At 53.0% G+C, this 15072-nt stretch overlaps 1 protein-coding gene across 1 annotated transcript; it reads right to left on the bottom strand.

Annotated features, from left to right (window-relative positions):
* Nucleotides 1–152: 152 nt before the first annotated feature.
* ASPGLDRAFT_38864 (AAA family ATPase midasin) lies at nucleotides 153–14894 on the bottom strand (the record flags this gene model as incomplete). The annotated part of the gene is made up of 2 exons (XM_022544995.1): nucleotides 153–6917; nucleotides 6981–14894. The coding sequence occupies 2 exons, from the start codon at nucleotides 14892–14894 to the stop codon at nucleotides 153–155; spliced, it is 14679 nt and encodes a 4892-aa protein (XP_022397192.1).
* Between the last annotated feature and the right edge of the window lie 178 nt (nucleotides 14895–15072).

Here is a 15072-nt window from a genome sequence, read left to right as displayed (position 1 = left end):
TGCATGAATGCCTACAATTTGGGAAATCAAGTTAACATAATAATTAATTTGAAACACGCCATGTACACTGCTTTTAGATGCCTATTTACATTGCAGAAACAAACAGAAACTTTTCTTTAACCTTGTATAACCCCAAAAATCATGTAATGCTTTTAAGAAGAAACATCAACAACCTCAGCAAACCACTGTTTCAACGCCGTAGCCAAAACAGCAGGCAACTCTCTCACATCACGCACAACTAAGTAGTAAGGGAACGGGAAATCCTCCAAATACCTCTTCATCTTCAACTTCATCTCTCCTGTCCCACTCTCAACATCCGGCTCGAAGCTCGCCTGGCTGAGATCCAAGATCGAGCTTCCCTTGACAGCATCCACGATGATGAAGACAACCATGATTCGCTCTTCAAGAGCCTGGCGCACGAGGCGGCGGATGGTATCGTGGTCTTCACAGATACCGTCCGAAATGATCAGCTCCAGTTGCCATAGGTCAGCGCTGCCGGAGCCAGGAGAGCGCTTGAAGCGCGCCTCGCGGAAGAGAGCGATGGAATCAGCGATCAACTTGCGCACGTTCGTGCCGGTTTGCTGGTAGCTGAAGTGCTGGAAGACCTCCGTGCCCGCATCCGAGGAGAAAGGTTTACCGAACTCATGCGCAACGCGGACATGATCCTCGTTACCGAAGCCCAAGACACACAGATCACCTGCTTCAAGCATGCTGAGAGACTTTGCGACGAGGGCGAGGGTTTCGAAGGCGAGTTGGCCGCTGCCGCTTTCTAACATGGACTTGCTGTCGTCGACGGCGAGCATGATTTGGTAGTTGCGCTTGGAGGGGATGGAGCGGCGCATCCAGATCTTGTCGCGCTTGTACTGCGAGGCGATGTAGGGGATGATGCGTTTGATGTTGAGACGTTTTCCGGTGCGGAAGTCGCCGCGGAGTTTTGTGGCTAGAGTTGGGGCGAGGATGAGGCGGAGTTGTTCTGTGAGCGAGAGGGAGAGGTCGTTGGTGGCGGATTCGTATTGCGACCAGAGGCGTTGGGCTTCATCACGGGGTGTGAGCGGTGGGAGGGTGGAGGACAGGTGGATGGCTGCGAGATGGGAGTCCACCTCGTCTAGTTCCTCGTTGAGATCTTGCTGGCCAAGGGACTCGGTTGTCCGTTCCTGGGTCTGAGCGTTACCAGGAATCATGGCCCCCGCCCCTTCTCGTTCCGTGGGAGCTGCGTCGTTGTCTACCTGCATCTCATCCTGATTGTTCTCAGGGAGATCCTCTTGTTGGTCGTTCGACACATCGGGCAAAGCCTCGTCGTTGGGCTTGATATCAGACTCAACACCCTTATTCTGATCCAGAGCCTTTGCTTGCTCTTCGCTGGCTTGGCCAAGGGCTTGCGTGTCAGCGACATCGTCTTGATCCGCGAGGTGTTCGAAGTCAGCATCTGCCATGTCGGTGTCTTCAGGCAGCTGTTGTTCAGCTTCGTCTTCCTGCTTCGACGATTCCATTATCTCCTTCTGACGACGGTGCCATTGCTCCAGGATGTCGCCCATTTTCTTGAACGCCTGCATCTCAGGCTTCTCGGATTTCGTGTTATCGTCCGCACCACCCGCGTCGCGGCTTCGCTTGCTGTCTTCGCCGTCCTGAGCAGCGCCAGTCTGCTGCTCGGTGTTTGCAGGATCCGCCGCGCCATCTTCTTGCTGTGCGTCGCCGGATGCACCTTTGTCTTGGTTCTGATCTTGATCGGCGCCGAGACCTCCGTTGACAGCTTCACTAGGGGCAACCTCCTCACCCGCGGCTTCGTTCTCGTCGCGCTGAGCGAGGAAATCGGTTTCTTCCGGTTGCTCTTCGTCCTCGCCCGGAGCATTGGCTTCGTCATCGCCTTCAGCTTCGTTGGCTTCGGCATCCTCGGGCTTCTCTTCTTCGTTCTCGCCTTCTCCTTCTCCTTCTCCTTGCTCCTCTGCTGTCTGGTCCATATCGGCGGCGTCTTCCTCGGCGTTTTCTCCTTGCTGCTCAGCTTGTTCCTCTTCAGGTGCTGCACCCATGTCGGAAAGCTCATCCATTCCATCATCGTCGTCACCCTCGTCTTTATCTCCCTGCTCTTCTCCATCGAGCTGCATCTCCTCGGGGAGGTCAAGCGCTTCTTCCTCCTTGGCGTGCGGATCTGTCACATCCATATCTTCACGTCCAACAGCCTCGCCCTCATCATCCGGATCTTCTTCCTCTTCGTCTTCCTCCTCTTCTTCTTCCTCCCCTTCCTTACTCTTCTCACCCTTTTCTTGATCCTTCTGCTCCTGCTCCTTCTCCCCTGCGGTCTGCTCTTCCGATTCCGTGGCACCCTTGCCTTCTTGCGTTTCAGTTTCCTTTTGCTGCTCATCACGCTCACCATCCCACATCTTCTCATCAAGTGCATCGGTGTCAAGATCGTTGACACTGCCAACCTCCTCATCAATATCATCTTCTCCTTCCTCACCACTCTCGTTCTCTTCATCCTCCTCTCCTTCCTTACGCTCGCCAGATTCTCCCTGCATTTCCTCTTGATCCATATTCACTGCATCCCCAGAGTCCTCCTGATCCTCCTTAGCTTCCTCGTTCTGTTGCTGCGCAAGCTCCGACAGGTCCTCATCATCAGCAACATCCTTGCTAATATCTTCCGCACCTTCACCATCACCAAGACCCGTACCGCTTTCTAGCTGGCCGGATTTGCTCTCTTCACCCGTAGACGCCTCGGCAGGTTGACAGAATCCTTCAGACGCAATCGTCATAAAGGACTTGGCGAGCACGTAGGACATCTTACATGTTTCGCGGTGGACGGAGATGAAGCGGTCGGTGAGGTCTTCGCAGATGAGGTAGTACTTGTTCGTAATCGGCAGGACGCTTGCGATCAATGCGGAAGCGTAGGGGATATCGGCACCGGAGTGCAGTGTGTCCAAGACAGACTCCAGAGATGAGGTGATTTCAGACAAGCGGACAGACTTGATAGTACGACTGAAGAACTCGTCACTGCGTGCCAAGGTACCTTCAGAGGTGAGTGCAGCCGGCACTTCCTTCAACTTCTGCAGACCGACGAGTATCTTATCAACAGCATTGAGGAGACTTGCATCGAAGTCTTGGACGGTAAACGCCATCGTTCCGTTCTGCTGCATGGTCGAATCGGTCTTCGTCTTGATCCAGGGTGTGATTTGGTCCAATGCGAAAGATAAGTCAGGGCGTTCGGAAGTCCACTTCGCAAGGTCGATGGTCAATTGGTTGAGGGAGGACCATGACTCATCGACAAGGGCTTGATGTTGCTGCGAAGAAACACTGGATGGCAGCGTAGGAAGGTTGACCAGAGACTTGTGTAGGCGGTCAGACGTGGCTTTCCATGCTCGCAGGTCCTTGGAGATGGCCGTTGCGTCAATTCTAGAGAACCTGGAATGCACGTCTACAATTTCTGCGGCCATTCCAAGAATAGGAGTCAGCCATGCGACAATCTTCGACAGATCTTGGCCATCAGCCGGAGATCGTGGAGAAGCAGAGAGAGAGTTGAGACCAGATTGCCACAGATTAGACATCTTAGCGATCGTAGACTTGAAGGAGCTCAAGTTCGAAAGGGCAGGAGAGATGACGCCTCTCTGCTTCCTGAGCGTGAAGAGCAGGTGCTCGATAGAACCCATACCCCTAGACGCTTCGACATTGCTTAACTCCTCAGAGTAGTGGTGCGATGCCTGGCGAGTGCGAGGCAATAGATCCAAGAACCTGTGGAAGTAGGAGTTGGCATTCTGGATCAGATGCGAGGACACGGGGCTGATGTCGAGGGTGGCAATCGTAGCAAGGACCTGAGCAGAAGACGCCTGGGTTTCGAGCAAGCTGGTGCTCGCATTGCGCTTAATGCCCATCTCCAGCATTTGTCGCAGAGTATCAGCAAAGAAACGACGCTTCTGAACCTTGAGATGCTGAACATCCTCCTTGTTGTCTTCGGTCAGTATTTTCGGCGTCTGGGACTTGAAGTCATTGATGCCTTCAATGACGTAGCTGACGAAGCTGCCGATATCCTCAGCGATGTCGAAGTCGGAAGGCATGGACGAGTACAGCTGCGTCATGTTGTTGACTGTGGTATCCGTGTTCTTGAACCGGGGTGCCCGGTTAAGCCACAGTGCGCTGTCCTTCTGGCACATGTCCAACGCTTCAGGAATAACAGCCGTGGGCAGGAAGTCAGCACGAGAAGCAGCAAGACTAGGCTCTTCGCTGTAGTCAGACATTCCCTGTTCCAGAGTAGGTTGGACAGGTCCCGCAAGGACTTCGCGGTATTTCCGAACAAGCTTGAACAGTTTGTGGTGGGAGCGCTTGGCACTCTCCCTGAGGGCAACAATGTTGGTGTCCTTCCAGCTGGCCAGTTGGATTTGTTCCTTGATGTCCTTCTCGAGACCAGCGCGTTTCTCAACCAGGAGTTTGTTAACGAGAGGTTCAAACGGTTTGTAGTGTTCGAGGAAGTTCTGCAGACCGGAAACAAGCTGGCCCAGGGAGGGATAGTCTTGAACGTAGAGCAGAAGCAAAGAGCGGAAGTTGGCAACGAGACGTAGACGCTCGCTGTATTGTCCCAGGGTTGTCGAAAGGAAGAACTGTTCGAGAGTTGCGATGACCTCCTGGATGTGAGCACCCATGTCCGCCTCGCCAGATTCCGCCATTTGCAGTGGAGCTGCGATGATCGCTTCGTACGCGACGAACCACCACGAGCTCACGTCTTGATCGCACTTCTCCTTCTCAATGTCCAGAAGCTTAGCCCATGTTGATAGCTCGAGGCGCCGCCAGTTGATGATCGTACTCGTCAGTTCATCATAGAGCGAAGCGGCGGAATATTCTCGGCTGGCTACAAGCTGCCATTCATAAACAAGTCCGTGAAGCTTCTCGACCTTCGTAAGGAACTTGGCAACGGGCTCCGAGTGCTTGAACTGGAAGATATCCTTGCAGTACAGAATGACGTCCTGAATCACTGCATGATCAGGCCATGCTGTTTGAAGCTGGATAAAGCGCGACTGCACGGAAACCGTCAAGGCAATGAGTTTACGAGCCTCTGTGAGGTTCGAATCCGTGTAGAAGTTGTACTTTGGTGCTTCTCCGCTAATCATATCGTCAAGCAGTAACAGCACACCGGGGAGATGTTCCTTCGGATGGATCGGCGATATGGCAGTCTTGCTCTCTGACCAAAGAGTTCCCAACAGGCGGGCGGATTCCTTGACGAAGGCTGACAGAGTTCGTTCCGTGTCGTCAGACTCGAACAGCTTCGCATGGAGCGAAGCGAGCCGGCGAGAGATAGCCTTGGGGTCGAAGCGGTTCGGCTCCTTGCCTTCTTCCACAACGTCGGTGTCGTACGTAGGGAACATCTCACGCAATTCGGTTTCGTCCACTTGCTCTTCGTCCTCCCAAGAACCACGGTATTGGTACAAATTGCTCTTTTGTGCTTGCTCCTCTTGGTCTTCGCGAAGCTTTGTCTTCCACAAGTAGTGGAACTGCTCGAATATCCGGCGCAGAGCGTCCCTGCCTTTCTGGCTTTGAAGAACCATGGAGTCTGCGTTCGCCGCTACTCCCAGGGATGAGAGCTCATGGAACCTGATGTCGAGGACACGGTTTGAGGCTGGTGACGGTCTTGCGCCATCCAAGGTAGACTCCGGGTGGATAACACCACCGAGGAACGGCGTGATCTCACTGACTGCCTTCAGAATCTGGACCTCGCCTGACTGGCTAGAAGCCAAGTACATTCCAAGATCCAAGACCTGGAGCAAACGAACAACAGGCGTTGTGATGTCATCGTAAGACCGGTAGTGGGTGCTTAGACGACGGCTCAACTGCTGAACATTGTCGCGGAGTAGCTTGGCTTCTTGGACCTTCATAGCATCTCCGTTCGTGACCATAGCCTCTGGATGTCTGTCGAGCACGGAGGTGATGAGGTTGGAGAATTCGCCTTGCAAGAGGCTGATCGAAGAATTCTGTGGCCGAGTGACAGATGAAGGCGGCGGAGCTGCTCCTAGATCCCGTAGTTCGCCTTGTAAGATCTCATGGCGCATATTCGAGCTCTGTCCGGTGAATCCGACTTCAAATGCAGAGATAGCCTCGGACTTGGTAGTGAGTTCGGATACACGCTGAGCATGTCGCTTGCGTTGGACGACCAGGCCGAGCGAGGGATCGAAAGGTTTGTCGGGCACGTAAAGACGCAGGAGGATGGTTGCCAGTTCAATAGTTGCCACTCCAGCATTCCGAACATCCTCCTCTTGGTTCTGCGCACCAGCCACAAGGGTCGATACGAGACCAGGAAGCGCTTTCTCTGCGAATGCCTTGAAGTAATGGTCATCCTGCAGGCTCTTCTCCAGGCGACAGCTCGATGGTTGCCAGTCATTGTACGAGCCCTGCTTCTCAATAGTCCGCAAAACCGTAAGCATATATTCCAAGGACTGTGGCTCGAACAACTCCTTGTGAAGGTTGACGGATTCGAGAGCTATTCTTGCCAGTGCCTGCCTGAGAACCTTCGCCTGATCCATGGCGATTTCGTGACTAGTCAATGCAACAGCCTTGGATAGTGCCTGCTTTTCGGCCTCGAGGAACTCCATTTGACCCAAGCTGGTAGTGTCAACGAACATAATCTTTTCAAGCAGAGACAGGGAAGCGGTGCCGCCCATTGCAGGTGCGTGGGTTGTCGAGTCACTAGATCCGGATAGTTGAGCCAACTTATGCAGAACACCTGGGATTTGGCTTTGAAGGTTTGAGGCATCAACCGGTCTCGCGGGGCGGCCGGCGAGAAGGGGCATAATAGTCCCGACAGCAGTGTCCGCCTCTTTGTTACCCATGGAAACATCATGGTATTGACACAAGGCCTCGAAGTCGCCAGCAAAGTAAGGATACTGGGACGAATCGGTGTGGCGCACGGCGCTTGTCAGTTCCGTGACCGTCTGCTTAAGACTCTGCATATTGTTAGCTTCTCGAAGGCCTGACACTTTTCCAGGATCAAAGAGAATTTAACTTACCTCGACAAGCAGCTCTCCATCAGCACCATCTATAAGGATAGCCCGTTGTGCGTCGATGAGCGAGTTCCGCACGCGACCCAACTGAGACAATTCAAGGCGAGTCTTAGTGGCGAGGTTCCCAAATTCGTGGGCCACAGCCTCGAGTTGCATCACCAAGTCCAACTGACCCTGGGTTGCCGGAGTTGCAGGCCTCCAGGTGTCCCAAATTTTCTGCATGCTGAGACCCATCGTCAAAGCCCACTCGGCCTGGAAACGACCAAGGTATTGCGACAAAGCAACTGCCAGAGGCTGGAAGAAGGGCGAAGAGTTGAAGAGAGCGGCACACAGCTCTCTTCCAATTTGAAGATAGATCTGGAACTCTCCCTCATCCACTTGCTTGGCTTCGCTGACCTTGAAAATGTCGGCGCAGAAATCGACAACGGCACGGAGAGCAGATGCTACGGCTGGAACGTCGAAAACTTGGTGATCCAGCTGCTGGATAAAGTCATACAACCCTTGACCGCAGTCGGAAAGGAAAAATCCAACAGGCTGCGTTGCATCCTTCATCAACGCGGGTATCCGTCCTGATGCGAGGGAACGTTCCAATCGAGTCATTTCACTTGGCTTAAGAAGCTTCCCAGACTCGTCTGCCCGTTGCAAACCCTGCTTCAAGTAATAAAGGTCAAGTTTGCACTCTTGAAGGCGGGCTAACAAATTGAGCCAAGGAAGAGGCGCATTTGATCCCGAAATCAAAGCGAGTGGTTCATTGACAAGAGGGTGCAAGGGTTGTGACTCTCCTTGGATGGCGAGAGGAGCACCTCCCAGGACCACCTGAGCCTTAAGTTGCTCCAGTGGCTTCCAAGCAGCATTGTCGTGTACCAGCGACAGATAACGACGGAGTATCGACGTGAAAGGCTCCGAATTCCAAGAGCCCAGCGAGCTTTGGAGGTAGAGCAGGTCCCGAGCGGAGAGATGGTTAAGACGTACTTCGTACGACTTTCCGGCCAGCTGCTCGTCATCCGGCTGGGACTCGAAGTTCCAGGCAGTCCGGAGACGGTACAAGAAAGACTCACAGGTGTAAGCCGGTCCCAGTGTGGCCCTGTAGTCGTCGGTCTCTTGATGCAAGAAGCAGATCTCAACACATCGGTTCCGCATGGCGCGAGACAGCTCGCCGTGACGAGGGTCCATTGTCAAGAAGAGTCTGAAGTTTGGATGCGGTGTGATGGTGCGGGCGGATCCATCCTCCGTACGCTGCTCATTGAGAATGAGGGTTCCGTTTGATTCAGTAAGAGAGTTCAGCCTGTCGAGGACGGACGGGTTGCACAGGTTGGCATTGTCGAGAACAACCCAGTGTCCATGCTGAACAGCCTGCGTCAAGACACCCTCTGTCCATTCGAAACCGACCTTCATCTTGTCCGAATGCCTCGAAAGATTGAACAAATACTGGGCGCGGGAAAGGAATTGTTCGAGTGTCGGATCCTGGTAGGATTGGAGCAACGTTGAAAGGGCGGCGCATAGCGCCTCCAAAGAGACATCAGAGCCTTGGATCATCTCATGAAGCTCAAGGAAAGGCAGGATTGAGTCTGAAACTCCGTCTGATGAATAGGACAAGATTGTGTTCTGCTGAATGAACCGCGAAATCTCTTGCACAAGGGAAGACACCTCCCGGTTGTGGTCAATCTGCTCAAACCCTCCGATCAAATCCATCGTATCAGTGTCAGCGCTCAACGCCAGTTCAACCAACTGAGCACCATTGACAGCAGCAATCTTCCTGATCAGTGTCGTTTTACCGCAACCAGTGGATCCAACCAGAATACTCGGCCATGACTGCTCTATGCAAAGCATCAACGACTCAAGGATGGACAAGTCTCTGGGAAGGACCTTCATCTGGGGCTCGGGCGTTCGCTGCACAAGTTGATCTCTCCGCATAGTACCGAGGCCGACTTGCATGTATTCGGGAGTCAGGTTGTGGTAGTAGCTTTTGGCATTCGTCGGCGCATCAGTGAAAGTCCGCTTGTACAGCTTCGATACCAACTCCCGATCTTCGGGACTCCGGAATCTCTGAGCGATTATGACATCGAGGAAGTTGTTGGTTGGGATCTGCAGATCGCCACGGTCTGCCAGCTGAAGCCATCTTTGGATATCACGGAGGTTGACTTCCCATGGACCACCAACAGCTCCAAGCCGGCGCTCCTGAGTAATGGCAATGTTCAGCAGCGAGACGAAATCAACCAGCCTATCGGTTTGCACTTGAGGACTTCCGGGGAAGAGTCTTGCGCTAATTCTCTTCAAATCGGTGTCGGTGAAGCTGTCCGCATACACAACAGTAAAACGGTTGACAAACGACGCAGGAAGACCCTTCCGTCCACCACCTTGGTGATGGGGGTTTTGCGCAGCAAACAGAACGAAGTTGGGGTGTCTCTTGAAAGTCTGGTCAAGCTCTGCAACGTAGACCAATTGACGGTGATCCAAGCAAGAGTTGAGACCTTCGAGCACTGACTGCGAAGCCAAGTTCATTTCATCGAGAAGAACCCAATCTCCGCGCTGCATTGCCTGCAAGAAGGGCGCGTCGCGCCAGGTGAATTGGCCAACATCGCCTCCCTCAACAGGAACATCGGAACCAAACAGGTCTGTAAGGTCAGTCTGCTCCGAAAGGTTAATTCTAGTGAGAGGCTTTCCGAGGGCCTTGGCCAGAGCGGCGACGAGTGTGGTTTTACCGACACCTGGGCTACCTTCGAGAAGGATCGGCTTGGACGACTGCAGACCGCGAGCAATCCTGACCGAGTTGGCAATAGTGGTTGGGGCATCCATGATGAAATCAGGGTCCGGCGTCGCGTCACGATTGACAGGGAGATCGAAAGGACCAATGTGTAAATACCCATCCTTCCCAGTGACGGTTGATTTCTGCCAGTAGATGCCAGATGCGTCAACGGCGAACAGATCCTGTAGCTTGTTGAGGCACCGCTGACGGTTGCCCTCCAGATCGTGCAGCGACATTGCGAGCATCGCGGCAGGATTTGCACCCAGAGTATCGATGAAGACCATCGCAGCACCTTGCACAATTGCGAACAACGGATCCGAAGTCTGGCATTTGTTCACGAAGTCGACCCAGGCAAGGAGATCACGGATCGAAAGAGAATTTGTCGAGGAGCTCTGGAATATCCACTTGAACCATTTCGCAAACTGCAACATCGCCTTGGAAACATCTTCGCGTCCCAGACTAAGTTTCTGCTGGAGAATGGGCAAGATATCCTCGTCTTCGGACAACTGAGGCGCCCAAATTTCGGTCATACGGTTACGAAGAGCGGCGGAAAGCTCACGCTTACCGTAGTCACCACCAGGGTTCATTGTCGAGAGGAACTGGAACCCGCCATCGGCCACCACCATAGAATCGATAGGTCCCTTTTCGGCAAGGAGGATCGAGCGTTGAGGCTCCAGGACACTGTTAAGCCGTTCCAGCACCGAGTCATCCGCGAGGGAAATTTCATCCAGAAGGAAGAATTGCCCAGATTTCATCGCGGAGATGAGACTTCCGTCTGTCCATTCGAACAGGGCGTTGGACCGAACAATGTTGTGCTGGACTCGCCGGACCAATTCCTGGTCGCAAGTTGTCAATTGGTCCGCATTCAATGCCGCAAAACCGTGCTTCAACTCGTCAAGCGAGGCCAATTCTGGCGGGCTCTCCCCAAGCACTGTTCGAAGATCACTGGATAACTGCTTCTCAATCGCTGACCTGTTCCGCACAGGCCTCTGAGCTCCGATGAGATCTCCCGTCTCCAGGTTGACATGTGCGTTGACAACGAATAGCTCTTTTCCATAAATTTCTGCAACGGCCTGGCAAAGCTGAGTCTTTCCGCATCCAGTTTCACCAACGAGAAGAACGGGCTCGTTGTTCTGAATTGCCTTGGAAACCAGTACGAAAAGTCGCCTCATAGCCTTGGTCCACACAATGCCCGGCGCGAGCTGCGTCACACCTTGAGCGCATTTCTCCAGATACCGCGAGCTATAGATGATATCCTCGTCGATCTTCACTCTCATGACCTCCTCGATCACACTCTTAACGGCTGCTCTCTCCTGCGGGTTCCGGACACGTTCAGCGAGCAACATAAAACCGTTGACAGCAAGCTGGTCACGGTCGTCTGCTGGTCGAAGAGCCCACCGGAAAAGATCACGCAGGGTCGCGAAACTGTTCTTCTGTTCGAAAAGGCGGTTTGTCTGGCGCAGTAAGGAAAGCTTCCGATAAACAGCCACAATCCTGGCGCAAAACGAAGGGGCGATTTGGGACCGTTCCTTGAGAATGAATTCCAGTTCATTCTCCGGGATATCATCAAAGTGCAACTCGAGGAAACGGTTCCGGAAAGCACGAGACAACACCTTTCGACCCCCGTAAAGACCAGCGGGGTTTTGAGTAGCGAACAGCATGAAGTTAGGGTGGGGGTGGATGACCTCCTGGGTCTCGGGTATGAAGAGTTCACGGTTGTCATCGAGAAGCCGGTTCATTGCCTCCAAAACATCTGACGGCGCAAGGTTGAGTTCATCGAGGACGATCCAGTAACCATGTCTGAGCGCTTCTACCAGGATACCTTCTTGGTAATGAAGGGTCCCATCATCGCCAGACACATACGATCCAAGATACTCTTGCAGATCCGTGTGTTCGTGGTTATTGATACGGACGAACTTGTTCCCTGAAACCTTGGCGAGATACTCAATCATACTTGTTTTACCGGCGGACGTTGGACCCTGCAGCAAAACAGGGAATCGGCGAGTCGAACTGGCTCGGACCAAGTTCTTCAGGTTCTTCTCAATGAAGGGGGTGATAATGTAATGGGGCTGCTGCTCCGGTTGCAGATGTCCTTGTCGCATCCAATAATGTTTGAATTGCACATAGTTGTTGCCATCGTTCGGGGGGCGAGGCGTCTGTCCAAGAAGGGCTCTTGCGTTTTTGGTATTGCTGAAAATGTATTTCTCAAGAAGAGGCGTCAAGAGTCGCTCAGATTCTTGGCTCAAAACGGTCAGGAAACTCATGCAGAACCCCTCGAAGATTGCGCGGCGCAACCCGTAGATGTGTGAATGGTCGACGGCATAGATAAGGGCGCGAACAAGGGTACGGATACTGAAGTGTGGACGTTGACCAGCTCCATCGGTGAGTTTGTTGTCGGTGCTCAATTTCTTTGTCTCCATATACAGCTGCGCGAGATCCGGCACAGTCCGCGAATCACCTATTGTCAAGTCTCCGAGATACTTCTGGATAAGGGCGAACAGATCATCAAGGTCGTTATCGGGCGAGTGTACGTAGAATTCGGTAAAACGAGAGCGGAGGCCGGGAGGGAGATCACGCTTCCCTGCATCCGTTGCAGGGTTCATGGCGCCGAAAATGCGGAAGTCGGGATGCCCAAACACCCTCTCAACATCACCAGCTTCGGAAAGTAGAACAGAAGGCGATCCTTCGCTGCCGTGATGGAGAAGACTGGCAATATTCTCAAGAGTATCTGGCGAAGCCAAGTTGACTTCATCGAGGAGGACCCATTCTCCATTCCGTAGTGCCCGGACAATCTTTCCTTGGACGAAAGCAAAGGCAAACTTGGCATCTCCTTGGGACACCTGGGCTTCGAAGTCACTCAGCTGAGTTGTAAACCGTTGCCACCTCTGTCGTAGGAGCTGGTACTTGGGCGAATCCAGCTTGCGCTTCTTGCTTGGTTGCTCGTCACCACCTGGAGCACGGTTTACATTGAACACGCCTTCGGCTAAGCGAACGGCCTCATGCCAGAGGTTCACCAAACGTGCCCAATTTCCGTTCGCGACGCTCTTAGATACTGACATTAAGAACTTTTGATTCTTCTTTGCCGAAAATGTCAACTCAAACAGTGTGGTGAACTCGTCCAACATCGGGACCGCCATTGTACGGATGTTGACAGGTTTGAAACCACCCAGCAAATCAGAGCTTTCACTCTGCTGCGACAAGTTGACAACGGTGAGCTTCTGTCGCATCAATGTCGCGAGCTGCTGAACAACTGTCGTCTTTCCGATGCCCGTCTCACCGACGAGGAGAGTAGGTTCAGCCATCTGCACTGAAGCAGCAACTTGTTCCATAAGCTTCAAAGCGGACCGAGTGGAAGCGAATCGTGACGATGCGGCCGCAAGCTTGGATGCCGATGTACTCGGAACCTTCATCTTTCGGCAGTTTTCTCTCCCAAGTATCAAATTGCTACCTTGATCCGAGTACACGGGGGTCCGTTCTTGGAGGGCAAATCTTGCTCGCTGAGGAGACATCTGAAGCGCTTCGGCCACAACTGCGGCCAGGGCACTTTCCATGGACTTCTCGGGAATGTATCTGAGAAAGATATCAACGGTGTCTAAGAATATTTCGTCCTCAGTGCCTTCGGGGGTGGGTTCGTAGCCTGTCTTGGCACCCAAACGCTCTAACCGTCTATGCAATCGACTGCATAGTTTGATGAGATCGCGGAAGCCTGGTGTCCGTCCCTGCGAGCTCCGGACGGCGAGGTTCCCATGGAACGCCGAGCAAAGTCGTTGATAGACGTCCATAATGACAGGTACACGAGACTCAAGCAGAGGGAACTTCTGCATAATAACAACGCGGATCTCGTCAACGGAAAGAGAATCGACTTGTACTCGCTGCCACAGCCTGCTCCCAAGGATGGTGGTAGCCGGAGCGATTTCTTCACCAGCAATGTTGTAGGAAGACTTCATCGTCGCAATGATCTTAAATCCATCAGCGCACTTTATGCGTTCTTTTCTACTGGCAATGGTGAGCTCTCCCTTTTCAATAATTGGGAGAATGAGACCGATGACTTCAGATGGAGCGCGGTTTAGGTCCTCAATCAAGATCCATCGGCCCTCTCTCGCGGCCTTGGTTAGCACACCCGGTTGCCAAGCAAACGAGCCCGTTGCAGGCGACGTCGAGTACATTCCCAGGAGACTCTTAGCGTCAGTCTGCTCGTTCAAATGTAATGTGACCATGGATTCGGACTGGCCCATGATTGCAGCAATGTCGTTGATCAAAGACGTCTTCCCGGAGTTCGGTAAACCAACTAATAAGAGTGGTTGAGGGTCGAGTAAGGCCTTTGCAATCTTGCGTAGGTTCCCCACGGCTGTCGGTGTTCTCACAATGGCCGATGGAGGGACTGGTACCTCGTTAAGCTTCGGGATCAAAACGCCAGAGACTTCCCCAGTCCGTGCAGTGAAAAACTCCCGTAGCATCTCTGCCTGCGACAGACATTCTGCGTCTGGCCGGGTTAACCTGGCATGTTGGACCTGCTTTTCCAGCATTTCCCATCGCCGTTCCTCCCACAACCCCAAACAGCGGTAGTCAATCGGAATGCCTTCCCACTCCCCTTTAATTGGCTCATCCCCAACGTGTCTCTGAACCATCTTCTCCGTCGCAGCATCCGCTGCATGCATGTATAGAGCAAAGCATCGTACGGCGAGGTATCTTATCGAACGGTCTGAATGACGGAAGAGAGACTGGATTTGCGACGGCGACACGGCCTTTGAGAATACTTCGAGGTCGAATGAAAGAAGTCGGAAAATTGCAAGGAGTAATGTACGGATGGTGGTATCGTCCAGCTGCAAAGACGTTAGTTCTTTCGATAGAGGGCCAGCTCGAGACAATGTGTATTGGCTGGCAAATGATCGGAGGTATGGCGCAAAAGGTAGGATACGCGCGAATGCAGAAAGGACGTCGACTTGGTTAACAGGAATATCGGATTGCAGCCACCGTGCTGCGATGTCGACAAAGATCGGTTTGTATAGGGCAAAGAATCCTTCTGTACATTGCGGCTTTAATGCGCCAACCGCAAGCGCGTTCAGGTACTGAGTCCCCGAAGCCGCGCGAATGAGCTCCACGATTTCATTAGGGAGCTGTTGAAAGAGTCGGGGCTCATCGAGAGCCCCCTCATAGGCAGGTCTACCGTCCATATTGAATACCTGCCAGTGAGCAACTCTTCCGTGCTGAATTGGTGTTGGTCGAGAATTTCCTTTCTTGGCCGCCGCAACTTTTTTTTTTCTTTTCTGCCGCTATATGTGGCGCAGCCCCACAATGTCACACTCACCGCTCTTATGTAAGCGCGGAGCTTGCGCCTCATCTCCGGAGACG

This window comes from Aspergillus glaucus (genome assembly GCF_001890805.1).
Source record: "Aspergillus glaucus CBS 516.65 unplaced genomic scaffold ASPGLscaffold_23, whole genome shotgun sequence".
Taxonomy (NCBI): domain Eukaryota; kingdom Fungi; phylum Ascomycota; class Eurotiomycetes; order Eurotiales; family Aspergillaceae; genus Aspergillus; species Aspergillus glaucus.
The sequence above is the reverse complement of the archived record's forward strand: the minus strand, read 5'-3'. Positions and strand labels throughout refer to the sequence as shown.